The sequence below is a fragment of the Emydura macquarii genome, unplaced genomic scaffold (assembly GCF_026122565.2).
Source record: "Emydura macquarii macquarii isolate MOO-44397 ecotype Brisbane River unplaced genomic scaffold, CSIRO-AGI_Emac_v2 contig_2890, whole genome shotgun sequence".
In the NCBI taxonomy this organism is placed as follows: domain Eukaryota; kingdom Metazoa; phylum Chordata; order Testudines; family Chelidae; genus Emydura; species Emydura macquarii.
This window is the reverse complement of record NW_027133027.1, coordinates 2,416,868-2,444,464: the sequence shown is the minus strand read 5'-3', so window position 1 is coordinate 2,444,464 and position 27,597 is coordinate 2,416,868. Positions and strand designations below refer to the sequence as shown.

Genomic DNA, 27,597 nt, shown 5'->3' with positions numbered 1-27,597 from the left:
ACAAACTACTTTGGATGACCATGTTCAAAGCCATAAAGCTAATATATAAATGATGCAGAATTAAGTTTTAATCTATTAAAGACATATTAAAATATGCTCAGCGAATGAAATATCAAAATACACATGCAAGTGAAAAAACAGAAAAGTTTACAAACGTAAGGACAGATTTTCTAATCAGCAATCATACCAAAAGCTATTTTACTAGATGGTACTATATACAACAAAAATAACCAAATGTAATTCAAATAAAAATCAACTGATCATGCAAAAACAAAAAACAAATAAATAGCGAAGTGCAAAACTAACAAAGATCCCTTAGATTAAAACAATCAATTCAATGAACATGAAAATATATTTATACTGCTACGTAACATTACAGATAAAGACAGGAGTATAAATGACCTCTTTGGTCCATGTGTTCATACATTAAAACTGGTTTAATTACTGTCATCTGTTGCTGTAAACAACTGAAGAGTATACCCAGAATTACATTGCTAACCATGGTACATAAGAAATCAGCTAAACAAACATAATAAGATTATCACCAACAATTAAAATGATTTGAAATATTTTTTCATATAATACAGCTGTTCTACCTATCCCAAAACAGAGTTCTGTTTTTTTATAGTGATGCATGGCTAATAATCAAATATAGGTGGTATTTAAATCTTGAAAAACCAAAAGAGCCTCTATCTTAAAATTACAAGTGGTTGAAGTTTCTTCACATCAATTAACATATTCAGTCATTTTTCCAAAGACTAGAACTGTGTAGATATATTGCACTTCTATGCTACTATAGTGAACAATAACCACCAAGTGCATCCATCTAGTGCCATTAACACAAAAGATGCTTTTGTGTTGAAATACTGCACTATACAGTACTATTACAATAAAAGAAATAACACTAAATAAATTTACTCTTTTTGGTAGATTGTGTGGATTACTAGTGTGTGTAAATTCTAGAATACAATTTTCACAAAATGGATTATTAAAAGACCATTCCCAATTATTACATGTATACATTTCATTTTGATTACAACCATTTTTTATTAGAAGGGCTAAAAGTGCAACCATTCAACTCCCAGAAGTAGTCATTGGAATAAAACTTCAGTGCTGAAACTGATGTACACCTCTTTCAAACACATAAGGCTACACTGGTACTCCTTGTTCATTCAAATACTGTATTTTAATGTGGAAAGGCAATAAGTTAATGTCATTACCAAGAATACTTTGTGACAAGCTTCTCGTCCCCACACAGGAAAACAGTTAACAAGAATTCTCCCTCAGAGCAGATAGTTTTGTCCTGTCGACATCTGGTAAGTCATGTGGACATTATAATGAATAGTTTGACTACTGCCTACTATTGCTAAATATTAACATCATATAGTACATATAGACAACTGAGCAACTCAGACCATACTTTAGAGGGTGACAATTCTATATGCAATTTTTTTAAACCTAATGCAGGCTGGAGCTAAAGATCAATCAACATCTGGTCCTAATAGTGCAGCAGTTTCCCTCATATGAAAAATACTGACCTATATCATAATGAGGCACACATTAGCGAACACTTCACTGGCACCTCAATTGAGGTGAAAAGCACAGTTCACCACTCAGTGAAATTTTCATTTTCATTCAAACTTCTGAACTTAGTAATGGCCTCCTTTGTAGTCAGTGGCTTACTACAGTCAGACTGAAGATGTTAAATTATCATAAGATGACAATGTTATGAATAGAACAGCAAGTCAGAATTAGACGCTCAACAAAATCTGAAGACTGAGATGCAGCTTTCTACTGTAAGCTAAAAAGTCTTGAAATTATTCAAGTTACTGAAGACCATGCTTCAGGAAAGGAATTTTTAGATCCAGATAAAATGTGGTTCCTGATTTTGTCACATCTTAAGAATTCATTACTCCCCCCAGTAGTTCTGTTGACTAGACCACTGAATCAGATAACCAAATTTGTCAGTAACAGCAACATTACAACAAGCAGTAAGAGGACAGTAAAATGATTTAAATTCCTTCCCCTAAAATCTCTCTCTCCAAGGCACATTAAATGAAAAGGAGTATGAGACCTTCAGTTATTTTATTTATACTAAGATTTTTTTTAAGACAGTGACTTGACTACCTGCAATCAATTTTTTCATAAATTACGATAATGGAGAGAAATTTAAATAATTATTTACAGATATGAAGTAATTTAATGTTGTCCTGGAAAATAGGCTCTGTATCTACTAAACTGTATCATCTTGTTATGATAAGTATCAGGTGGAAAGAAAAAACAAAAAAAAGTGAATTAACATTTGAAGACAGTCATAATAATGCAAATAAAGATAAAATACTTAAATGAACACTGTCAAGGTTTAAATACTTCTATTTTGACTTGTGTTCCTTCCTATGTTTGGAAAGTCCACATAGCTCTGCACATTTTCCAAACCAAAAAAAGTGTTTTCAAAGAAGAAAGGGTATTAATGCCAGCAGCCTACCAATTATGCATAAAGCTGTGATAAAGCAATGTATATGTAGGAAAATAATGGTAAAAAAAGATTTTAGTTTATTGTATTTTGAAGCAGTGAGCAAAGTAATTTTTAAGTAACCACTGTGAGTGTCCTCTAGATTGTGCTGCAAGTACTACTGTTTCAGCAGGCCTAGAATAATCTTGGACATCATGACAGCAACAACACTGGTGCATCAGCCCTCCCCTCTCTACGCACACATTTATTCAACTGTTGTAAAGTGCTGAACCAGGATATGAAGGATTCTCTTTTTCTTCACAGAGACCTTACTGCCCTCCGGAAGTCTGCATTCCTATATTTTTAAATTTCTATTAACTTCAAAACATTTTACATGTGCATTTTACATGCACAAACACCACTGTTCCTTTTAAACTAGAAATAACACAAGTCTATTGAAAGCTAAATATCTGAAAGCACCACATATCTAATCATCCCAAGGATAAAATGTGTTCAGAAATGGGGAAGTACATGCATTACACTATTGCCAAGTTTGGATACTAATGAACCAGGTCTTAACAATAAACTTACCATTTTTGTTCAGCAAAATACTGGCACAATCACGTACCATTCATAAAATATGTTTTTAATCCTTTTCCATTTTCTTTGTAGTTTCTTTACTTGTCTTTTGATTCTTTTTCACAGCCTACATTAGGCCAAACATTATGTTTCAGAATTGTTTTTTAAATATCACTGAAAAGATTTAATTGCAACAAGTAACTTTTCTGACATCACACTGGAAACAATTTCTTTCCTTGAAGATAATCAGCAAGTACCTTTTTCAGAAGGGTTAATGAATACCTATATTTCAAACAAAATAATTTGAGTAAAGGAATAATTTAAATTTCATTTGTGCGTACACATAACAGATTGTACTTAGTTTGCCCTGCCCACAGTCTGCATGAACTACTGATTTTTGGACTGATAAAATACCAAGTATGTAGAAATAACACCATTACATCTCATTTCTATAGGTGGTGAACCTCTCAGAATTGCTTCATTAAAGATCTCCTACATATAGCGCTAATCACATTAATTTTATGAACAGAGTTGCTGCAGTCCTAAATTCAAGTAATACTCATATACAGTTTAAAAACCAAGTAGTTACTTCACATGCTGAATGGGGTCACACTCAGCACTGAGTGGGATTCAGTTAAACAAATCCAAGTACCTTACTAGTTTACCTGAATTTATATGGAATATGTTCACAGCATTTTCTATTACTACAATTTCAAATGTTCACACTATCAATAGATAAAAAATTAAACTTCAAGTTTGGCACATGTACCAATTCTTCAGAAATGTCCCTGTATTTTATCACAACAATGATCTCATCATCAAGTATTAACCTGATTGGCAGCTATTCAAGGTGCTTTATCTTGCAGCTTCACATTCATTAATTGCACCTTGTCTGTAACTGAGGCGCATAAGGTGCAGTGCAGTAGTACAACACAGTTTGGACACTAGAGGGCAGTCCTTTCCCACTTGACTGAACCTCTAGATTTGAAGTGCACATCCCACATGCTTCCTGTTGCACTAATTCACGTCCACCAGTCACAGAAGCCACTTTCAGGAAGCTTCTCTGCAGAGAAAAGGTTTCCTTACATGAACTATTTTCACAGAAGTCTCAAAGTGTAGCAAGAATCCTTGAAAATGAGATAATCAATGTCAATACTGTCTGTCCAACTCCAAATACCAGTGCTTCCAAAGGAGCCATGTTCTTCCCTGCTACTCTGTAAATTCCAGCTACTGCTGCACCTAGAATCATAAGAAAAAACATGTGAAATTATTACACAAACAAAAGATCAAAGCTGAGGTTTAAGACATTTAATATTGGGTCTCAACATATGCTATTACCAAACTGTTATCAAACAAAATCTATTTACTCCAATATTGCAGAATTATTAATGCCAATCTGCTGTATTTCTCTAGTTATCATGATAGGCAATTAAGTGTGGTTTCCCAGCTGAACTATCTTCGTTTTACACACACCCACACCCGCACAAATATATTCCCAACTTTCAAACAGTAAATATACTTATACATCTATTTTATGTATTTATCTTTTAATTTATAAAATGTTGCAGTTTCTCCAGATGTTTTCATGGTATTTCTCTTTTTTATGCTCTTCTCTGTTCTATACTATTGTAAAAAAGCCTTGCAAAACGGTCAAGAAAATTTACCAGCTGACACAGTCTACTTGCATCTACCTTATAACAATGCTTATAATGAAGAAAACATGTTATTCATTTCATCAAAAACATTTGAATTTTGCAAAGCTCATTACAGTAAAATATTTACATCACTCAACAATATTCAGCATTTCAACTGGTTTCTTCAAACTATTTTCTAGTGAGACTAAACTCAATTTCATCATAGCAAGTCAGTATCATTCTGGCTTACCAGTGTTAAAATCTTTAAAAGTTATATTAGAGGTACATAAAAAAGCATAGTACCAGTAAAACCTTGCAATATCACCCTGGAGAATAATGGAAAAGAAATATCAATTTAAATGTTCTGTACAAAGTTGAATGGCAAGGAAATAGCCCACAAACAGTAGTGCAAGAAAAACTTTTATCAAAAATCTGTATTGCATTAAGAGAACAGGTTCTCGATAATTTACAGTATTCTGTTTTTTAGTTTAATAAGATTTCTGCTAATAACTCCTTCCCACCAGCTTCCTCATACTAAATATCACATCACATTCACACTATGTGATGTTTCACAAATCAAGATCACAGAACAAATCTTGCTGTCTAATTCACAAGTGATGAAATGTGAGTAAAAGCAACATTATTAGCAATCAACAACAGTTGGAAATAACATCCACTGTTATACAGGTGATGAAGCTATGAATCGGAAATATTAGGTTTTGCTGTATAACATTTAATCTTTGCCTTCCAAAATAATGCTAGATCTTTCTGTTTCCAATGAAACTGGGCCATGTTTACTTGTAGCTTTGTAGTCTGTCAGTAGAAGATGGTAAGAGCATGCAACAGTTCTGGTAAGAAGGACTTCTTTTTATTTCATATCCCATGTGTTAGTGTGATTTGGATCATAGGAATCCAATTTCATTGCACCTTAGTTGCCATGATACAGAAAACATATGGAGGGCAACTCACCCCATTTCAGCATTAAAAGAAGTTTCTTAGAGGAATAAAAAGGTTGGTGGAATGGTACGCATTTAGTATGGAAAATTTAGGTGCCATTTTATTACTGTTAAGTACTTAATGGTTACAAGGAAAAGACAAACAACCTATTCAGACTCCAGAATATAGGGAAAACATATGGACATTATATGATCTTAATGAAATGGATTTAGTTTAAACATGAGAAGAGCCCTTTGTAGGGTCAACGTATCCATTGGATGGTCTGCTGAAGTAAACAGAAGCAAGGAATGTTAACATTAAGGGAAAACATGACTTAATGTTGAACTGATTTTCAGCAAGTATATATAAATCAGGATAAATATGTCTAATTATGTATCTAATTTGGCACCTTCCAAAAACAGAAAATCTTGTTTTCATATGAACCATAGTGAATGCCCCAATCCAAATGACAAAGTACTATGGTCAAAAAAATACACTCTAGGCAGGTATTGCTGGTGTTGGTTAGGTAAAAAGGGATTTTTTTTATTCTCAGGAAAAAACTATTCTGTGCTGCCATCTAGAATATCACACCAGAAAGACCACATTTATATTATTTCAATCAACCACTTTGCATGAAATCTTTCCTAAATGTGTTTTGCCTATCCACTGTCAAAATCAAAACAGGTTCTTTAGACAGAGCCCTTATCTCTGCACTGGAGATAATTTCTGTAGGTGAATGCACCCCAAACTGAAATCCACCTGTTGAGTTTTAACAAATAGTCTCCCTACAAAATAGACTCAAATTCTAGTGTCTCAATAGCTGAGACAGAGATTAAAGAGCTCTGGAAAGACTTCCAATATTGAGGGGGGAAGTCACTGCTGTAAAATTCTCAAACTTGGGTAGTTTGAGAAACTTTTAATCTATTTTGATCGAATTGTAAAATTAAGATGGGTTAAACAACTTGCGTTTTATAACACAGCACTATTGGAATGGAACCAAAAACACACTGGTTGAAGGCTGCCAACACAATAAATAGAAAAGTGAGCAGCAAATAAGTAAGGGAAAAAAAGTGAAGGGAGAAAATAAGAACATCTGAGGAATATATGTAACCAAAATTCCTGCATCAAGAACACTGTGGCAAGAAAACAAATACGAATGACAGTGTCCAATGCTGTTTAATCAATTTCTTATAGCTTCTTATTTACAAATACTAAATTCATTAGACACCCTGCATGCTCTCTCAACATTTGCATGTAGTGCATTTAAAAATGTTCTCTCTCCTGGCATAGAGATTCTGGACTTCCAGCCAATTAGTGGGACAGGATTTCCCATTTGTCCAATTAGAATAGCTTATTTAAAAAAAGAAATTGTATGTTTCCCAAATACATAACAGATGCAGGAGATGCTGAATGTAAAATGGAGACAAGTTGGTCTTATCACCTGGAAATAACAAACAAAAAGGAAAGGATAGAATACCTCAATTCACATCACAATTTGCAATGCAGTAACTATTAAAAAGGGGGGGAAAATATAATTTCATGGCCACAGCTGATCTTCACAATTTTACTACATCCTTCTGTGCAGGTTAAAAAGTGTTCTCTGGCACTTGCCAAAATAGACAATACCTGCTAATAAAATTATTATTTTGCCTCTCAAGTATCTTAATTATCAGCCTATGATGCAGACTTCTAAGCCAGCCCTTGGAAATGAAAGCTTGAGAATTCCAACAAGTTCAGGAACAGAAAAATATGCATTATTTACACAAAAACAATTTTGCCTACCTGTTAAAATTTTTTCCCACAAGACAAGACAGAACTGCCAGACAAACAACTGGGTTGCTCCTCCTTTTATGCATAAAGGAAGTGAATCGGTTTTAATAAAAAAACAGAACACCTTTAAGTTCCAGCCCCAGTATCACATCTCTCCAGCTTCAACTGTTGCTGTACATTTAAAAAAACCGCCTTAGTAAACATGACTCACAATAAGAGCCATCTAGATAATTCTAAAACAATGGCAATTCTGGATTGGGACGTAAACTGCAATGAAAATACCCTTTTAAAGCATGCAAATTTAAATGTTTGCAATAATTATGGTAGCTAGTAACTTCCTGAGAGAGGTGGCAGATACATATCAGGTATCACTGCCAGTGTACGTGCAGAGTGTGTATAGTTTATGAGACTACTTTTTTGCTTTTACTTGACAGCAAAGTTTGAACTAGGGTCATCCTAAAACATGCCATTCTTGCCTGAGACAGGAAGGATGCTGGGGAAAGAGGAGGTTTTAAAAGGCTTGTACTTTTATAGTTGTTTGAAGATTAACTGTCAAGAACAAAACTATGTTGCTGAAGCTGATACAGAGTACCAGGGAATGCCATATAGCCAGAAATGTCAATGTTCTCTCAGCTGGTTTCCTGCCCAATCCTTGGACGGAGTGAAATGGGAAGAAAGGAATTGGGATGATGTTTTGCCCATAGCTCAGGTAGAGTCAATAGCCTTAGTTTTCTGGTCCCTACACCTTAACAAGAACCTTTTAACTTCAGTTTATCCAGTTTGCAAAGAGACTTGATCTAAATTAGCCCATCCTATTGACAATACTGAAGACTTCTTGGTTGAGTTTACTTCCTTAGTCTATTGTGGTTTTGTTCAACCAATCCACTCTGATGCTGGAAAACTCCTTATATGAACATTGTTTTAATGAAGGAGATACAAGTTTCTGCCCCTTTTGCTTTTTGGGCTTTACACAAACTCTTAGACCTTATCTGTTTAGAAACTGATTTAGATAAGTTGGTGCCATCTCCTTGTCCGGACATTTATTTTGCTTAAAGGAGTATCTTTTTGATTTAGTTTAAGCTAGGATTTGATGTAAGCTAAATGAATAATTAAGTCAAACCAAAATAAGAGGTTTACATAAAGGGTTTGCACCAATTTAGCTAAATCATTTCTAAACTGATTTAATTATATCCATGCAATTCTCACATGGACCCAAATGAGGAACAAATGCCTTGTCTAAGGATTGAGTGATAAGTGAGTGGAGAGGTTTTTTTCTTTAGAAGAGAGGATTTCCCACCCTGTCAGAGAAGTGCCTGTCTGTTTAATGTTCCAGAGAGGTAGCAGTGTTAGTCTGTATAGAGCAAAAACAACGAGAGTTCTGTAGCACTTTAAAGACTAACAAATTTAATTTCTGCAGGCATAAGCTTTCGTGGGCTGTAACCCACTTCATCAGATGTAAGGAATAGAAATCAGCTAGGGGGTGTATATATATACACATCTAAAATTAAGGAACAACAATGGGGAAGTTAGGTATGAGCAAAGTCCATCAGTTAGAGTAGTTGAGGCCTATTCGCAACCATTGATTAGGAGGTGAGAACGTGCGAACAGTGACAATTACTTCTTGTAATGAGACAACCATTCCAAGTCCCTATTTAGACCCAGTTTGATTGCGTCAAGTTTGCAGATGAGTTCCAATTCTGCAGTTTCTCTTTGAAGTCTGTTTTTTTGAAGTTTTTTTGTAGAATATAGCAACTTTCAAATCAGCTACAGAGTGTCCTGGGAGGTTGAAGTGCTCTCCGATTGGTTTATGGATGTTACCATTTCTTATGTCTGATTTGTGTCCATTTATTCTTTTGCGTAGTGACAGTCCGGTTTGGCCAATGTACATGGCAGAGGGGCATTGCTGGCACATGATGGCATATATAATATTAGTAGATGTGCAGGTGAATGAGCTGATGGCGTGGCTGATGTGGTTAGGACCTGTGATGGTGTCACTAGAGTCGATGTGTGGGCAGAGCTGGCAATGGGCTTTGTTGCAGGGGTATGTACCTGGGTTAGTGATCTTCTTGTATGGTGTACAGTTGCTGTGAGTATTTGCTTCAGGTTGGGGGGCTGTCTGTAAGCAAGGATAGGACTGCCTCCCACAGCTTGAGCGAGTGAGGGATCATCTGGTAGGATAGGTTGTAGATCCTTAATGATGTGTTGGAGAGATTTTAGTTGGGGACTGTAGGTGATGACCAGTGGTGTTCTGTTGTGTTCTTTGTTGGGTCTGTTCTGTAGAAGGTGACTTCTGGGTACCCGTCTAGCTCTGTCAATTTGTTTCTTCACCTCTCCAGGTGGGTATTGTAGTTTTAAGGTTTTATGGAGATCCTGTAGGTGTTTGTCTCTGTCCGAGGGATCGGAGCAAATCCAGTTGTATCTTAAGGCTTGGCTGTAGACAATGGATCGTGTAATGTGTCCAGGGTGGAAGCTGGAGGCATGAAGATATGTATTGTGGTCAGTTGGTTTTCGGTATAGGGGGGTATTAATGTGACCGTCCTTTATTTGTATTGTAGTGTCCAGGAAGTGGATTTCTTGTGTGGACTGGTCCAGGCTGAGGTGATGGTGGGGTGGAAATTATTGAAATCCCGGTGGACTTCTTCGAGGGACTCTTTCCTATGGGTCCAGATGATGAAAATGTCATCAGCGTAGCGAAGGTAAAGGAGAGGTGCTTGGGGACGAGTGTTGAGGAAGCATTGTTCTAGGTCAGCCATAAAAATGTTGGCATACTTAGGGGCCATGTGGGTGCCCATAACTGTTCCACTGACTTGAAGGTATAGATTGGGTCCAAATCTGAAGTAGTTGTGTGTCAGGACAAAGTCACAAAGTTCAGCTACCAGGTGTGACATATCATCATCAGGGAAAATGTTCCTGATGGCCTGTAGTCCATCTTCGTGTGGAATGTTGGTGTAGAGAGTTTCTACATCCATAGTGGCTAGGATGGTGTTTTCTGATGGATTGTAGTTTTCTCAGGAAGTCAGTGGTATCACAAAGATCGCTAGGAGTGCTGGTGGCATAGAGCCTGAGGAGAGAGTCCATATAGCCTGACAGTCCTGCTGTGAGAGTGCCAATGCCTGAGATGATGGGGCATCCAGGATTCCCAGGTTTGTGGATTTTGAGTAGCAGATAGAATAACCCTGGTTGGGGCTCAGGGTGTGTGTCTGTGTAGATTTGTTCCTGTGTTTCTTTAGGGAGTTTCTTAAGTAGATGGTGTAGTTTCTTTTGGTATTCTTCAGTGGGATCGGACAGTAGTGGCTTGTAGAATGTGGTGTTGGAGAGTTATCTGGTAGCCTCCCGTTCGTAATCAAATCTATTCATGACGACAACAGCACCTCCTTTGTCTGCCTCTTTGATTATAATGTTAGAGTTATTATTGAGGCTGTGCATGGAGTTGCGTTCTGCATGGCTGAGGTTATGGGGCAAGCAGTGTTGCTTGTTGACAATCTCGGCTTGTGCATATCGGCAGAAACACTCTATGTAAAAATCTAGTCTGTTGTTTCGACCATCAGGAGGAGTCCATGTAGAATTCTTCTTCTGCACAATGTTATGCCAGCAATGCCCCTCTGCCATGTACATTGGCCAAACCGGACTGTCACTACGCAAAAGAATAAATGGACACAAATCAGACATAAGAAATGGTAACATCCATAAACCAATCGGAGAGCACTTCAACCTCCCAGGACACTCTGTAGCTGATTTGAAAGTTGCTATATTCTACAAAAAAACTTCAAAAACAGACTTCAAAGAGAAACTGCAGAATTGGAACTCATCTGCAAACTTGACACAATCAAACTGGGTCTAAATAGGGACTTGGAATGGTTGTCTCATTACAAGAAGTAATTGTCACTGTTCGCACGTTCTCACCTCCTAATCAATGGTTGCGAATAGGCCTCAACTACTCTAACTGAATGGACTTTGCTCATACCTAACTTCCCCATTGTTGTTCCTTAACTTTAGATGTGTATATATATACACCCCTAGCTGATTTCTATTCCTTACATCTGATGAAGTGGGTTACAGCCCACGAAAGCTTATGCCTGCAGAAATTAAATTTGTTAGTCTTTAAAGTGCTACACAACTCTCATTGTTTTTGTCTGTTTAATCTGCATCTGATTGCTCAGAGGTCTAACTCCTAGAGGGCAGTTGTTTCCTGTCAGAGCATAAACTGGCTTAAGGCTGGGATCCAACACATTGAGGTTGTTGGTGGGCTAACCACCAGGAATTAGGACCAGACCAGCAGAGCGCCACTGTGGCAAGCCAAATAGAAAGGAAACCACTCTGAGACTAAGAATACATGATTTCCTCTTAATAGCCAGAAACACTTATCACAGAACTCCAGGAAACTGGAGAGCTGTTGCTTCCAGTCTCAGTAAAGAATGGAATGACATCCTTTCCAGTACTGAGATCTCCCCATGGTTTCCAAATATGAGGAGGCAGAGATTTGAGAGGTCCTCTGCTCCTGACAGTTCTGTACTGCCTTTATCTTTACACCATAGAAGGAGCAACCGAGTTGGCATTCTCATAGGAAAAACTACACGGTTAAGGTAACAAATTGTATGAACTGTTACCAGAATAGCTAAGAAATAATTCTCTTTTGAAAATAAGATGTAAAACTATATGTAAAAAGCAAAAGAGACTTACTGGTTATCATTGCTCCAGTTACAGAACCCAGAAATCCAATGCTGACCACAATGACAGAGATTAGTCTCCCCTGCCTATGCCTCTGCAGCATCACAAACATTAACACTCCCACAGCACCATGGACAAAGAGAGAGGAGAAGAGTGCCCACAGGAAAACCCAGTACCACATCTCTGAAAAGAAAGCAGTCAAATAAAGTTAATATTTCGGATGTGCTAATTATAAAGAAATGTTTAGAAATACTGTATATTTTCAAGAAAAAAACAATACTGATTTCTATCTTCAGAAGAAACCAATCTGAAGATAGTGGCACATGCTCAAGACACTACTTATTTGGCAGCCCATCTTAAAGGACACTCCCCCGACCATACCCAAAAAACTCCAAGTAAAATTTTGGTCCACCTTCATTAAAACAGTACCTCTGAAGCACTCAGTTTCCCTTGAGCTGTTTCAGAAAACAAATGTCTTTGTACTTTCACACTGACATACAACATCTACTGTAGAATATTTAACTGCCACATGAAAACTAGCTGATCAAAAATATTTTATTTTAACAAGGAAGCTTAAAAAGATGTAAAATTTATTGATTTCAATGGGGAAAATTAAGATGAAGGCTAGCTCCACACAGACCCATAAACTTAAATGGAGAGTTCTAATGAACAAATGAGCCCCCAAGGAGCTGAATTTTAGCTAAGTAAAAAAACCCAAAAACCTAATGTTTATAAAGGGCCAAGTTACAAATGGTTTTTATATTTCTAGTTGCTTCTTTGCAATTAATCAACAATATCAGTCTAGTAATTTCTACTATTTCATCAAAATATGCCTATACTACGTTGTCACAGTTAGGTCACTACTAAAACTGATGTTCCTCAGAGGCAATGTACATGGTTTAACACATGTGCTGGAATAAAAACAGGTCCCAGTCTAAAATGTCAGACAAATGTTATTGCTACTTTGAAAGTAAAGAAGCAGTAAGGCTCATTGAAGATACTTGGAAGTGAGAGAACTACTAACAAATCAGAAAAGCCATTTAAAAATGCTCCCATTCACTCCAGTGCTACATGCCTCAAACCCACAGGTCTCCTCCTGACTCCTTAGGGGTGCTAAGTCTTATCCATACCTTATTTGCATGCCAAAACTTCTAGCTTTTACCTCAACTTAAAAAATGTAGTTATGCATTAAAAACAAACAGTGGAAAGTTGGGGATAGCATAAAGTTTTTTTTTGTTGTTGTTTTTGTTTGTTTTTTTTTAAGACTGCCAAATGACACTTACTGTAGTTGTGAAAAAAAACAAACCAATAAAATTGAATTGATTGTATTAATCATCAAAATGAATAGTACCATATTTCCCGGTATTTATTTTATATTAATTTCAATACAAGTCTTAAGTGAATGTTTTCAATATAACACAGAATAGTACACATCAGAAATCAGGAAATCTTCCTGCAAAATATGGATCGAGTACACATAAAGCACACAGGTCCCGCTTATGATCCACTGTAAAATGTGCTTTGTCTTTAACTGAATCCATTCAAGGTTCCCTCTTTAAAGCCTTCTCTTCATTATAAAATTTACCCCTTGCTGATGGTAGGGTCCAGCGGAACCAGTGCTGAACACAGTTTAACTGCAAGCATAGCCAAGAACGAAACAGACTTCAGCTGTTTCAGAAAATGATTAAATCAATCCCCATTTCTGTGGCCCATTAAAATTGCTCCTGCAGTTTCAGCCTGATACTACTACATTAGTTTACATTCCGAAAGTTATTTTCAAGTTGGGCTACCAACTTTCCTCTACTCCAATTCCATGGCCAAGAAACTACAAAAGAAACAGGATCTGACAGTGGGAGGATTTAGAATCAATAGTCTAAACACGGATGATCAAGAAACATTCCCAGAAGGTTTTGCCCTTGAATTCTGAGTGTGAAGAGACAAGCTATTTGAGATATGCTATTCCACACTGCGAACTCAGAATTGTTACCACCAAGATAGTGTATTAATATAATATTGATATCAATGACAACAGAATAAGGTGTAAGTGTCGATAGCGTCCACAGTCTTGAAAGAGAAAACTGTTCTGCTCTTGGTATGCATGCACCCCATGTGCTCAAGTTTGGATTCTTTTGGCCAGCAGTGTCCCCTGAAGTTGCACATGCATCCCACATGTCCTTGTACCACCCAACCAAGAGCATAAAAATGGAGGCAATCCCAACCATCTCTCAGTTCTTTTGCCAATGCAGAATCCAGGTATTAAAGGATTCTGTAGTAGAAGGGAAGGAGAGCTAATTTAAAAATATATATGGACAATATCTCAAAGAACCACAGTTACTGTAAGTACCCATTTATTTTTAAGTGCTTGTCCATACACATATTTTCCATTCTTGGTGCTTCACAAGCAGTCACCTAAATCATAGGAGGTGAAAGATTGTAAGACAGTTCTGCCAAAATGAGCATCAAATCTTCATGGCTCTACTTTAGAATAGCATTAAGAGCATGTACCAAACCTCATATTGCTGCCCAACAAATTTCAGAGATTGCAACAATTCTCAAACAAGCTGCAGGAGCTGCTTGAGCCCAGGTGAAGTGGGCTTTAACACTCAAAGGTGGGTCTACATTAGCTATCACATACAGAAATCCAACTAGATGGGCTATAGCTATGCAGATACTAATCCTTTACCCTAACCTAGGGGACTTCCTGAAAGGCTTTGTCCTCTCTAGACAGAAGGCTAATGGCCTAACACATTTAAGGGATGAAGTTTAGTTTTCCCTTGTAATATGGCCTGGGAAAGATGACTGGCAGCTATATTACTTGGTTAAGATGGAAATCAGACACTACCTTTGGCAAAAAAAAAAAAAACCCTTGGATCTTGAAGTCTCAAGGTCACCTTGTCTCTGAGATACAATGTACAAAAGTTGCGCCATGAGTACCTGTATTTCTCCATCTCTCTAGTGGATGTTCTTGCTATCAAAAAGGTGTTTTGAAGGATAGATGGAAAGGGGAACATGTAGGGACTTAAGGGGCCACCCCATATCAATAGTATTACACTATGATTCCAAAAAAAGGTGGTAGAGGATACTCCCCACTTCAGAGTAGAATCAGAAGCATTTCTTGTTTTCTTTCATTGCAAACAGGTCTACCTGGTGACCAAAGACCTCTATGACTGTCTTTAACTAACCATTGCAGTTGCATTGCCATTGGTAAGCAGTTGCTTGCCAACTGCTTGCTGAAGTGGTCTCCCAGAACATTCTGTAGGCCTGGTAAGCAGAAGGTTATTGGAACAATTTCATGCTGAAGGAAGAAATTTCAGATGTACAGCTTCCTGACAGTGGGGAAGGATCTTGCTCCTCTTGCTTGTTGATATAAATCATTACTGTGATGTTGTCTGTCATAACCTGAACGGCTGTCTAGGTAAGGAAAAACTTGGATTACTTGTTTTCTCAGGTATGCTGCCATTACCACCAGGCATTAGATAAACACCCTTGGGGCAAGACCTGAATACCCATTCTGTGGATCCATCTAGGGAATTATAGAGAACACAGTTATCATCCTTAACATGTGGATGATGTTCAGCTGTTGCAAGTCTGTAATTGAGTGCCAAACCCCTTTCTTCTTAGGAATTCATAAGTAATAGTAATAAAACCAGTTTCCCCTGAAATCTTGAGGGACTTCTTCAACTGTTCCAAGACTTAGAAATAATTCCACTTCTTGATATAGCATGCTGTAGCGGAAAAGGTCCCCGAATATGGATGGGGAAGTGGCATGTGGGCTGTGAAGCTCACTTATGTGTTAGTATTGCTCAAAATAGGTATTACTCTTATAAGAATGTATTTAGTGTTTAGACTCTGTAGAAGGTTTGTAGTTGCTGCCTGTGTTAATTTTATTTATCATGTCTGTATTCCATGCTATATGGAAACATGAAAGTTTTGCTTTATAGCTTTGAAAATGTGCACTCCAAAGTTGTGAATGCAGATGGGGAAAGCATTTCCCTACACCCTTCCACAAGAACCATCAAAATCAGACAGGCAATCAAGGAACATCACAATACAAAGGATTGGTAAATGGCCCTATCACACCTCGGAAATATTATGTGCAAGGAAAGCCATCTTATGGACCTGGAGACTGAATGAATAAAATAAAACAGACAGCAAAATTTTCGATCTCTTTGCTTTTTGAATTCTCACAGGACCAGAGATGCTAAACTGATGCCAGAGATCCCCCAGGGTTACCCTTGGGCCTGCCCTGAAAGACATTTTGAATTGACAGATCATTACAACCCTGTCACTCTTAGGATTTAGATTGCAACTTATTTTTGTGCATATTTTTGTTTTCTTTAACCTGTGAATAACTCATTTCTTTTTCCTAGTTAATAACCCTTTAAGTTAGTTTATTGTTGGATTGGCTACAAGCCTTGTCTTTGGTGTAAGATATAGGTCAGTGATTCTCAAAGTGTGGGTCAGGACCCCAAAGTGAGTCACAACCCCATTTTAATGGGGTCGCCAAGGCTGGTGTTAGACTTGCTAGGGCCCGGGGCTGAAGCTGAAGTCTGAGGGCTGAAACCCTTGGGCTTTGGCCCCCCTGCCCGGGACAGTGGGGCTTGAGCTTCTGCTTCGGTTACCTCGGCCAGGGTGGAGAGACTCGAGCTTTGGTCTCCCTTGGCGGGATTTTGTACTAATTTGTGTCATCAGAAGGGGGTTGCAATGCAAGGAAGTTTGAGAAGTGCCGTTTGATCAGGGGCAAGTGACCTGAATATTCTGTGATTTTTCGTTTGACCATTTCTCACTACCTCCACCTTGCCTCCATGGCAAGACAAACTAGAGTGCCCAAAGGGACTCCAGGGTGAGACTGTTACTGTGATCCAGGAGTTCACATTTGTCACTGGTTTGGTGAAATCTAATTATAGAACACACCACCAGTTTGCCTAACTAAAGGGCAGACACACCACTCGCAGTTAAGAGCCACTCTCGACAGCGTGACAACTGGCTGACGTATATTCTTATTTTTTGGCATCACACTATGTCCTGGAGAAGTAATATGCAATATGTCAAGGTATTTATGAGCTCTCTCTCAGAAAGCTTCTACTTGACTTTTGTGTCTGTCATGCAACAGAGCACCTCTTGAAAGGTTTCATAGTCATCAGTTCCCAAGGGGTAGCCGTGTTAAGTCTGTATACAGCAAACACAACGAGAGTCCTGTAGCACCTTAAAGACTAACAAATTTCTGTGGGAATAAGTTTTTGTGGGCTGCAACCCACTTTGTCAGATGCATGAAATGGAAATCACAGATAGGAGGTATATATATACATCCAAGGGTAAGAAACATAACAATGGGGACTAACTTCGCACTTGCCCTCCCCATTGGGCACAGGGTACTGATACAGGTATGTAGCAGGGAGCTAGTGGATGGGTACCATGGAGCCATGTGCCTTTTAGGAGTTTCTAGGCCTAGGGTAGTAACCATGTGCTCCTGACTCCCTTCTCTGGAAGATAGGAGTCAAATGGCTTAGACCAGTGATTCTCAACCCACAGTCATGGGGCCGCTTGCGGCTCAATCAGCACACTGCTGTGGCCCATATGACATCCTCAGGGCAATAGAGGTAGAACTGCATGCGTCCCACAATGATATATAAGTTGAGAACCACTGGCTAGACTTTGGGAAATATGTGTTGACATCTCCCTGCTGTTATCTGAGACAGAGGAAGAGAAAGGATACAATCCTCTCCCTCCAAAGGTTAAGAAGGGCTAGCTGGAGTGCCAGGTAAGAGCTCATTGTGAACCCCAATGGGTTCTACTGATGGGCTGAGCACTCAGATGGGGTAGTGGTCATATCACAGGTGGAATTTTTACCATGGATAATACAGGTGACTGGTACTGTAGAAACAATTAAAACTCCTAGTGCCTTAAAGACTTGATACTGAGAATGCCACAATGAATGGAAGACATCAGTACCTACCAGTCATTAAGGATAAGATTTTATAACAGAGGTAACGGAAGTCACAGATTCCGTGAGTTCCAGAGTCCTCTGTGAAATTATCCTTTTCAGTTTCTGGGGACCGCGGGGTTCTCAGTCACCACAGGCGGCAAGGGTCCCAAAGTTCAGGGGGTGGGGGGAGAAGAGAGGCAGCAGTTCCCAGCTGCAGCAAGGAACCCCCAGCTCTGAGCCACTGCAGGCTTCAGGGGCCCCACTGCTGTCCTCCAGAGCAAGTGGTGGGATCCCCAGCAGCGCAGGTGGCAGAGACCCCACAGCTTCCAGCTGCTGTAGGTGGCAGGGATCCCTGCTATTGTCCACCAGGAAGTGCAGCACAAGCGCCGGCTCTGAGTTGTGGGGGACCTTGAAGCCCCAGGGTCCTTCCACCACCTGCAGTGGCTCTGAGCTCTGGGGTCTCTACCAGCCATGGTGGCTGACAGCGAGGGTCCTGGGAGCTCTCAGTCACCACAGGGAGCCCCACAGCCTCGAGTCACTGCAGGGGGGACCCCAGAGCCTCAAGGTGGTGCAGGCGATGGGGTCCCTCTGCCATCTGCTGCTGCTCTGAGCTCTGGGGTCCCTACCACCTGCGGTGGCGGGAAGTGGGGGGGACCCCACAACCCCCAGCCATGGTGGCTGGTAGGAGGGACCCTGCAACCCCCAGCCACAAGGGGGGACCCCAGAGCTTGAAGCCCTGAGATAACGTGGGTGCTGGGCCCCACAGCTCCAAGCCACAGGCCGTGGGGGGATGTCAGAATGCCAGGATCCCCCTGCCACCCTCGGCAGCTCTAAGCTCCGGGGTCCCCATCACCCATGGTGGCCAACGGCAGAGGGCATCGGAGCTCTCAGCCATTGCCAAGGGTCTCAGCCGCAGCTTCCAGCCACAGTGGGGGAAACCCTCTGCTCCCAGCTGTGGCAAGCGCCCCTACCCCCGCTACTGCACCCCCTCCTCCCAGTTGCTGCACCTTTTCCTGCTTCCTCGGTAGCTCCCAGCTGCCACCCTTTTATTTTTAGTAAAAGTCAGAGAGGTCACAGGCTTCTATGAATTTCTGTATAGTGTCCATGACTTTTACGAAAAATAACTGTGACAAAATCTTAACCTTACCCATAACACATTTGCATTGTGATCCTTAATTTATTATTTTCCTTTTAGTACTCATTAAAGCTTTTTATTTTTTTAAATCTAATTACATGACAAGCACTTATTTTTAAAGTAATAAGAATTAGTAGTCTGTCATATAGAGGGAAAAAATAAAAGACCCTGATAAACTCACTCAGCCTTAGTTTCAGGGGTCTATTGTCTTCCAGGCTATTGTTAGATTAAACCTATTGAATTTTCCTTTGGTCACCAGAAAACCCTCCCACAGGAATAAATAAATAAATCATGGCGATATTAGAAACTGAATTTGAAAAAATAATTTGATAGATTTTCCAGATCATACCAAACTCTACATACATAAAACAAGATGAATAAGAATCATGATTAAAATAAATAAAATCAGAAAATTTGATTTTTTATTTAAACATTGCTAGATTTTTTTAAAACTCCCATTTCATAGTGTCCAATTGCCAATGTGAATGTTTCATACTTGTTTTTTAAAATTTCCTTTAGCAGAATTTCAGATTTTATATAGGAAGTTTTCCTGCTAAAAATATTCACACTTAAATGCTCATCTATGTTGAAAAAGAAAAGCCTGGGGCCTCATTAACATCCTTACTATGATACTATCATGAATGCAAACAACACGAATTGTAAGCAAAAAGTCTATGCCATGTTAGCAAATACCACCATCTTCCAATATATTCAACTTTCACAAGTCAAGAAAGCACAAATGCTTTGACTAGGCTTAACACCATCAAAGTACAGAGTCTGAAGTAAATCGAACTGGTGCTGTTATTTTGGAGTTTTTAAAAATCCCACGCTATAGATGCCTAAATGTGGATTTACAAGCCTAACTTGAAGCTCTCATTTTTGGCCTTTGTATAAAAAAAGTTCACACTAGTTGTTAATATACTGAAAGTCTAAGTAATTGAAAAATCTAAATAACTTTTTATTGTGAACACTGAAGCAATTTTGGTTTAAACTAGTGACACTATGTCCCTAAAAAGTTTAATAATACAATTTTATCCCCCTACTACTAGAAACATTTATACTACTAGGCACATGTAATGCTGTCAACTTTTGCAATTTTATCACAAAGCTCATGCTATTTAGTGTTTTACTTAAAGCCACAGCTCTTGGAATGCTATGATTGTGTGACAGTATAGCTGTCACTTTGAAAAAGTTTTTAATCCTCATGGTTGTTGAAGAAAGACTGAAAATGTGAACACTAAAAGTCTGAAAGCCAGGAGAAAAATAAAACCCCAATTGTCTCATTTAAAAAAAAAAAAAATCTCATTACCAAAACAATCATGATTTTATAAAGCCTAAATGGTGTTTTTGCATTGTTGAGGCTGGCAACACTGCACAAGACCTAATGAAGTAAATTGAACTGTTCATCTGAGTGAAGTTATATATTCATTTCAGTATTTGCAAGATCAGGGCCTTAATTTTCATTATTTTGCTTTTTGCCTATAATTATATAAAATTAAAACAAATTACTATACCAGTAGCTTACCAGTGGCTTTTTTTTTTTTTTTTTTTTTTAAACCAGCATTATAATTTAATTCAGTATACATTTTAAAGTTGCAATAGCACAAATTTTTTAATTAATTTTACAAAACTTCAACTTATTTAAAAAAAATCTTTAAATCAAGTGATTAAATCCTTGATCTAAATCATGATTTCAAACTGCTCCTCCCTGATGCAAAATATGAAAACAGGTTAGTTTTGCCACTTGAAAAATATTTTGGGCTGTATAGTGGCTCTTCTCTATCAACCATATTTAAAAGATTTATTACATGCGATATTAAACAAATTTTGTCATGTATGCTCAGTTACAAGAAACCTTTTCCAAACCCTCCCAATTCAAACCCCAACTCGTTGAGGACTCAAAGTGGAGATAGAGGGCAATTCATGGGATCCATCTCAAAAAACCACAGTTATTGCAGGATAAGAAACCAGTCTCTCTTCATTTCAACGTGGATCACGCTGTAGGTGACTGTCAAGTACCCTCCACCCTGAACCGAATGAGGAGTTTCAGTTGTATCAGTCAAACAGTGGTGCAAGAACTACTCTCCAAAACTATGTGAGCCACTTGGACATTCACTAGGATGAGCTGGCTTGACCTTTTGAGGAACTGGATATGGCCATGAAAAGATATAGAGACAGCCTGAAAAGCTTAGTCCTGGTGAAGGTAACAGAGCAAAGTTCCGGACATGTCCAAAGTATGCAGTTTCTTTTCTTCCTGAAGCTGCACTCGATGCCAGGAGAAGACTGGCAAAGTAACTGATTGGTTTAGATGGACTTTCAAGGTCACCTTTGGGTAGAATTTAGGGTGGGGTTTCAGCATCACCATGTCCACCATGAGAAGACAGTCTTGATGTTAAGATTACTGGGCATTTAAACAGTGATTCAAAGGGAGACTCCATGAGCGTTAGAAGGTTTCCTGCTTTGTATGAGGATTTCCTGAACTTACAGGGAGCAGTCTCTGTCAGCAGTGCTCAACCAACCAACATCCAAACTGTCAGGTGCAACAACTGTGGGTCTGGATGCAGTGCCTGACATTGTTTCAGACATATTATGTTTGGGTAAGTAGGGAAGCATATGGGAGGCTGACTGGACATCTATAAAAGACAAGAGAGCCAAAATTGTCTTTACCAATAAGGGACTATTACAGTTTTGTGCTGCCTGATCTTGAGTAAGATTCTGAGGATCAAAGGAATCAGTGGAAAAGCACAGAGTCATTGAGAGCATCAAAAGAGTAAGGCATCTGGCAAATTCAGGCCTCTTCGGAGAAGCAGCTCAGGCATTTGGTGTTGTGCATTGCAGCATACAAGTCTATCATGGGAATATCCCACTGATCAAATATCAGCTCCGCGATGGACTTCTAGAGTGGCCATTCGTTGTTAGTTACTGGCTTGAGTATGCCTGTTCAAAAAGTCTGACAGATTGCTAGCACTACACCTCCTAGCGGTCAGCAACAGAGCTGTCCCATGCTGATGGCACCACATCCAAAGCATGATGGCTTTACTGGCAAAATGGGAATGATCAAGCAGCTCCCTGTTCATGCAGTACATCACAGATGTATTGTTCATCAAGACTTGCACTATGGGGTTCTGCAGAACAGAGAGGAATGCTATGCAGGCCAGCCTGATGGCCCTCCGTTCCAGGATATTTATGTGATTTCAGATAATCCCAGAGACCATGTTCCTTGCATCTGCCGATGGTTCAGGTCAGCACCTCAACCTGCCCATGAAACATCTGTGATAAGTGTCTTCATCAGGAACGGAGCTGAGAATGGCACCCCTTTCCATATATTCACTCAGTCTCACCACCACAAGCTCTCGCAGGACTCTCTAGCTTACGTAAAGGCTGCATGTACATTCGTGACATGTAGCTTAGGAGTTCAAGACGCATTCGGACTGTCCCTACAGGATTTGATCTTGTGTCATTTGTCAACTAGAGAGACTTGAACCTGTTCTCTGGGAGGCAGGCTCTTGATGATCAGGAATCAATCAGCTCCAAAGAACTCCTAGTTGAGAGAACAGAGAAAGAACACCATTGCAGTTTCTTTTTGGGATCAGCCAATTATCTAAGTATGAATAGACCTGGATTCCCTGCCTCCTTAAATGCATTGCCACCATAGACTAGCATTTATCTGTTGTAGAGTCCAAATGGCAGATCTCTATATTACTAATGGCAGGGCCCCACTGTGAATCTCAGGTATTTTCTGTAGGCTAGATAGATTATTATAGGGTAATATACATCCTGCAAGTCAAGAGACACAAAAGAGTCTTGAGGTTGGAGAGATAGAAAGATAGATTCAAGTGCTAGCATCCTTATCCCAAGATGGCATATGTATTTGTTGAGTCTCCTCAAATCTGGGACAGGATACGAAAAAACTCACCCTTTCTTCTTGAGAATGAAGAAATACCATGAGTAGAAGACTCTTCCTTTCAATCCTGGTGAAGCTTCTTCTATGGCTTCTAAATGAAGTAACAAGGTGACTTCTGCACGTAACCAGCTACCATAAGAAGGGTCCTTGAAGAAGGTAAAGAATGAAATGGGGTAGCCATGGGCAGTGATCTCCAAGCCATTTGTCAAATGTCATGGTAGGTGACATGCAGTGGAATAAGGTGAGGCAACTTCCAAAGGTCATGCTCTCTAGACTGCGTCCAGAGTGGCTCCCAATAGTCCCATCAAAATTACTGACATTGTGTGGGTTGCACTGCTGCAGAAGGCTGGCATTCTCTGCTGGATCTTCCTGGCATGGTTGCTTCTTGGTATGATATTCAGGTTGCTGAGGATGGCAAGACAGTGCCTGCTGTCATGAATAGGGCTGAGGGCACTATGGCTTGAAGTATAGTGGTGGGGGTGTAAATCCACAAAGAACAGAGGCTGGCCTGAGTCCTTCAAAGAGTGCAGAGCACTGTCTGTCCACTCATTCAACAGGACTAAGCCCTCAAAGGGCAAATCCTCAGCCATAGCCTGCACCTCTGTAAAGATCCCTGGAGCCAAGACACCTGGTACACTGTCACCATAGTGGCCATAGACCCGGCCGCAGTGTCTGAGGCATCCATTGTGGCCTGTAGGGCTGTCGTGGCCACTAACTGGACTTCCTTAACTAGGTCTTCAAAGTTTCCTCTCCACTGTCATGCTGGAGCTTTGCGAGGAAGGGAGTCACCCTGTCCCATGTTAAAAAATCATAAGTGAGCACTAAGGCCTTAGCAGTTAGCCACACACAACTGCAGGGAAGCAGAGTGTATGACTATGCCCTTGGCCGTACTCTTACTCAACTTTGACTTTTCTGGTAGTGCAGACACTACTAAGGAGTCCCGGTTGGGGTAACACAAATGCTCAAACTCAGAGAGGTACATGATACTTCTCAATTTGTTTTGCAGAGGGCATTGTTACAGCTGGTATCTGCCACAGGCTCTTGGCTGGGTAAAGCAGTCCTTCACTAACGGGGAAGGCAATCCTATTTGAACCAGAAGTTGACAAGATGTAAAATAGTTTGAAGAACATGCTGTTTCGAAAGGCTTTGAAGACACACTCCAGCCAAAACTTTCCAACTTGAGCATCTAAAGCAGCGGTGGCCAACCAGTCACAGACGAAGAACCAAAAAAACACTATAAATAAGGCAAAGAGCCACATTTACCTTACCCTCCCCCGAAAACTCCCGCTGATCCGTCAATTTCGGCGGCAGCTTGTCAATTTCACTTTGGCGCCCCATACAAGGCAAAGAGCCGCATGCAAAGAGCCACATTTGTATGAGCAAAGAGCCGCATGCGGCTCGCGAGTTGGCCACCCCTGATCTAAAGTAACATATCTAAGTAAAAGGCCTGATTTTCCATAGATGCTGAGCACTCACAAGTTGAGGACACAATATCTCAAGGGAGGGGGGAGGAAAAAAGAAGGAAAAAAAAAAACATTACTTATTTAGCTGCCTATGTTTTAGACATCCACGTTCAGAAATTTTGATTTAGCTGGTTCACCTGTAGTCTTGAGCTGACTGGTTGGACATATTTTTTAAGATCAAGTATAGCAATGGAAGTTTAGGAAGAAACACAGAGATGTTGCCAACTGAAATCCAGTCATTTAAAAAGAAAAAAAAATCCAGACAGGCTTTGGGATGGAGATGGAAGAAAGAACAGGTGCAGGTCTATAATCACTAGAGAACACACTTCCCTCCGAGACCTAGAATCAAAATCAGGTATCCCAAATCTCAACTTCCTTCTGCTGTCAGCAAATGTGTGAAACTCACTGGCAAAGTGCATCTCATCCCTCTCTGGTCTCTAAAAATAAATTACACACCCCTTCACTAAATTTTATACAACCATAAACAATAATTCATTACTTACTACTCAGCAATTAACTCAGAATCACAAAGACTAAGTGAATAGAATGGATACAATAAGCACAACAAAAACTTGTGGAAGACTATAAACTTTCTCCTGCATCAGTTACATTTGGTAATACACTCTGGCGTCTTTTAGCATCCAGTCTTCAAAGGTTAGAAACTATATGCTATAGTAGCACTGTATAAGTATTTAGCTTTCTTCCAAAGCCCCTCCAGGCTTGATGCACATTGGGCATCCAGCAGACACCAGATCCCACAACAACAAACTGAAGAAAAGCAGGGTTTGGAGGAGGATTGGAGGGGGGGGGAAAAAAAAACTTCAGGACAAACTGCAACTCCTCCACCATCCTTGTACGCTGAATGATTAATACAGGAATCTACTTGGCTGTGTGATGGTCAGGTAAGAAAAACCCTTAGGATTAATGATTAATTCTTAAGAGGAAATCTGCCACAGAGAAGTGTCCATCATACTCTGGCATCCTTTTCCCTTAAAGACATCTAGGAACGTAGGATTTCAATAAATATAATTCACTCTCTCACTAGTTATGTTTCCATGTGTTCAGTGCATTTTTTTTTCAATTATTATTACACGTATACAGGCTTCCAAGGTTTGGAAACTTTTACTTGAAGCCCAGTACTCCAAGGAAAAAAAGCTACTAGTCAAGCTGAAAGTCCTATGTTACCCTTCTCTCCAAAGTCATGCCCCCCTGTGAGTTATAAACAAGAGAAATATACTGATTACATACTATTTAATATTGTCAATCAACTTCTCAGTTTGCTGCATTTAAAAATTAAGTATGTCTCCTGCTTCTATTATGACTTCTTTCTACTTCCTCGCTTTATTCAACTTCCTTGTTCTTTCCTTTAACAACTTTTGGTAATACACCATAATCAAGTAGATTTTTCAAGCTTTGCATGCTTATTTTATGAGATAATAAAATCTCAACATTTAAAAGAAAAGCATATACCTCGCAGCCCAAGTCACAAGTACATTGATGGGGAAGAGGTGGTGACAGGAGAGAGGAGCAGACAACTTCAAAAACAGTTTACTAATATTAATCTCTCAGTTCTGGATAATATATAGTACAGTAGAAATCCAGACTCCTCTCCCTCTTAGTCCAAACCTACTTATATAGGAAGTACTTGCCCAATAATAGTTTCATCACTACAAAATTTCTGCCCATCAACACTTCGCGTATCAGGGCCAATTTTAAGTAGAAGCACAATCAATTGATGTGCCCCTATATCCCATGTAAACTGGGTAACAGTGCGCTCTTCAGTATCCAAGACAAACAAGCAGGAAGAGCCCATTAAGATGCAAAAGGCCAGAGTTTATTGAGGCAGTTCCCCACACACATTGGGACAGACAGCCCAGTAGTCTTTCTTGTAGTAAAGCAAGGAGTCCCCAAAACAAACTCAGGAGTATTGGGCCAGGCCCACTTTCCGCCAGGGAAGGAAGGCAGGCAGTCGGCGTCCTTCTCTGCAGCGGTTCCGAGCAGGTCCTTTCCTCGGCGAGCAGAGACACGAGGTCTCTCCTCCAGAGTCAGCCAGCTCCCGGGCTGCCCCCTCTTCCCTCTTCAACCCCCCCTTCCCACCTGGCAGCAAGCGCAGGTGGAGTGGCTGAACGGGCCCACCGCAACCCACCAACTCCTCCTGGCTCAGTGTGCGGTTGCCAGCCCCCACCAGCACACCCGGCCCTTTCGTCCCCGAAGAGCCAAGCCCCGGCCAGCCCAGGCCTCACTGAGCACGAGTGAAAGCCCCCCTCTGCTCCGCCAGCCGGGTGGGACCCCACGGACACCTAAGCGAGCTCCGCTGCGGTCTTTAACACGAACCTCGCTCCGACCCCACTTCGGAGTCACGCCCTTTGCCCTGCATCACCCCTGTGAACGCCCACCGCTCTCATCCCGGCCAGAGCAACGCGCACCGCGCCCCCGCCGTCGCCCCCGGAGCTGGTTACCGGTGAGGCTCCGCAGCACGGTGCCGTGCGCCCACAGGCTCAGCACTTGCTGCACCGACAGGTTGATCATGGAGTTGTCCGCCGCTTCCGCCTTCATCTTCCCCGCCGCTCTCTGCGCCGCCTCCGCCGCCGCTCCTCGCCCGCCCGGGGCTGGCGGCGGCCGGGCCGCGGTGACAGGGGTGAGGCCGGGATCCTCTCGCGCCCGGGCGGCGGCTGCGGCGGGCCGGAGGGGGCGACGGCGAAGGGGCGGCTGCGGAGAAGGGGCCGGAGCGGCTGGACTCCGAGGCGGCGGCGGCGGCAGCAACCTCCCCGCGGCGGGGGAGACATTGAGGACGGAGGGGCGAGGTGTGGCGGGAGGGGCCGCTGGCCCGGCCCGGGGCCTCCCCTCAGGGACCGGGGAGGGGGCGGCGGGGCTCCGAGCCGGAGCCGCTGCCGTTGGGCGGCCGGCGAGGGGCGGTGGGGGGCCGGGCCCCCGCCTCCTTCCTCAGTCTCCTCTCCATCGCCCCGGCCGCCCGCATCGCCGGAGCGGTGGGGTGGGGGCGGGGCGGGGCGGCGCCCGCGAGACACGCGCGGAGCGAGCAACCGGCTCCGCTCCAACCGCTCGCCGGGGAAAAGTCGGTGCGCGCATGCGCGCGCGAGGCGCCAGCCCTGCGGCGCGAGCCGGCGTCGGA

At 41.0% G+C, this 27,597-nt stretch overlaps 1 protein-coding gene across 2 annotated transcripts; it reads right to left on the bottom strand.

Annotated features, from left to right (window-relative positions):
- Positions 1-27,597, bottom strand: TMEM170B (transmembrane protein 170B). Of its 2 annotated transcripts, XR_010923728.1 has the most exons (4): positions 26,927-27,597; positions 12,052-12,222; positions 3,862-4,270; positions 1-3,313 (listed from the first exon to the last, which is right to left on the bottom strand). XR_010923728.1 is itself a non-coding variant. In XM_067568337.1 (3 exons), exons 1-3 carry the CDS (start codon positions 27,021-27,023, stop codon positions 4,140-4,142), a joined length of 399 nt encoding a protein of 132 aa, XP_067424438.1. In that variant the 5' UTR covers positions 27,024-27,597; the 3' UTR covers positions 1-4,139. The 2 variants fall into 2 exon arrangements, 1 of the variants encoding a protein (XP_067424438.1); XM_067568337.1 differs by having other exon boundaries at positions 1-4,270.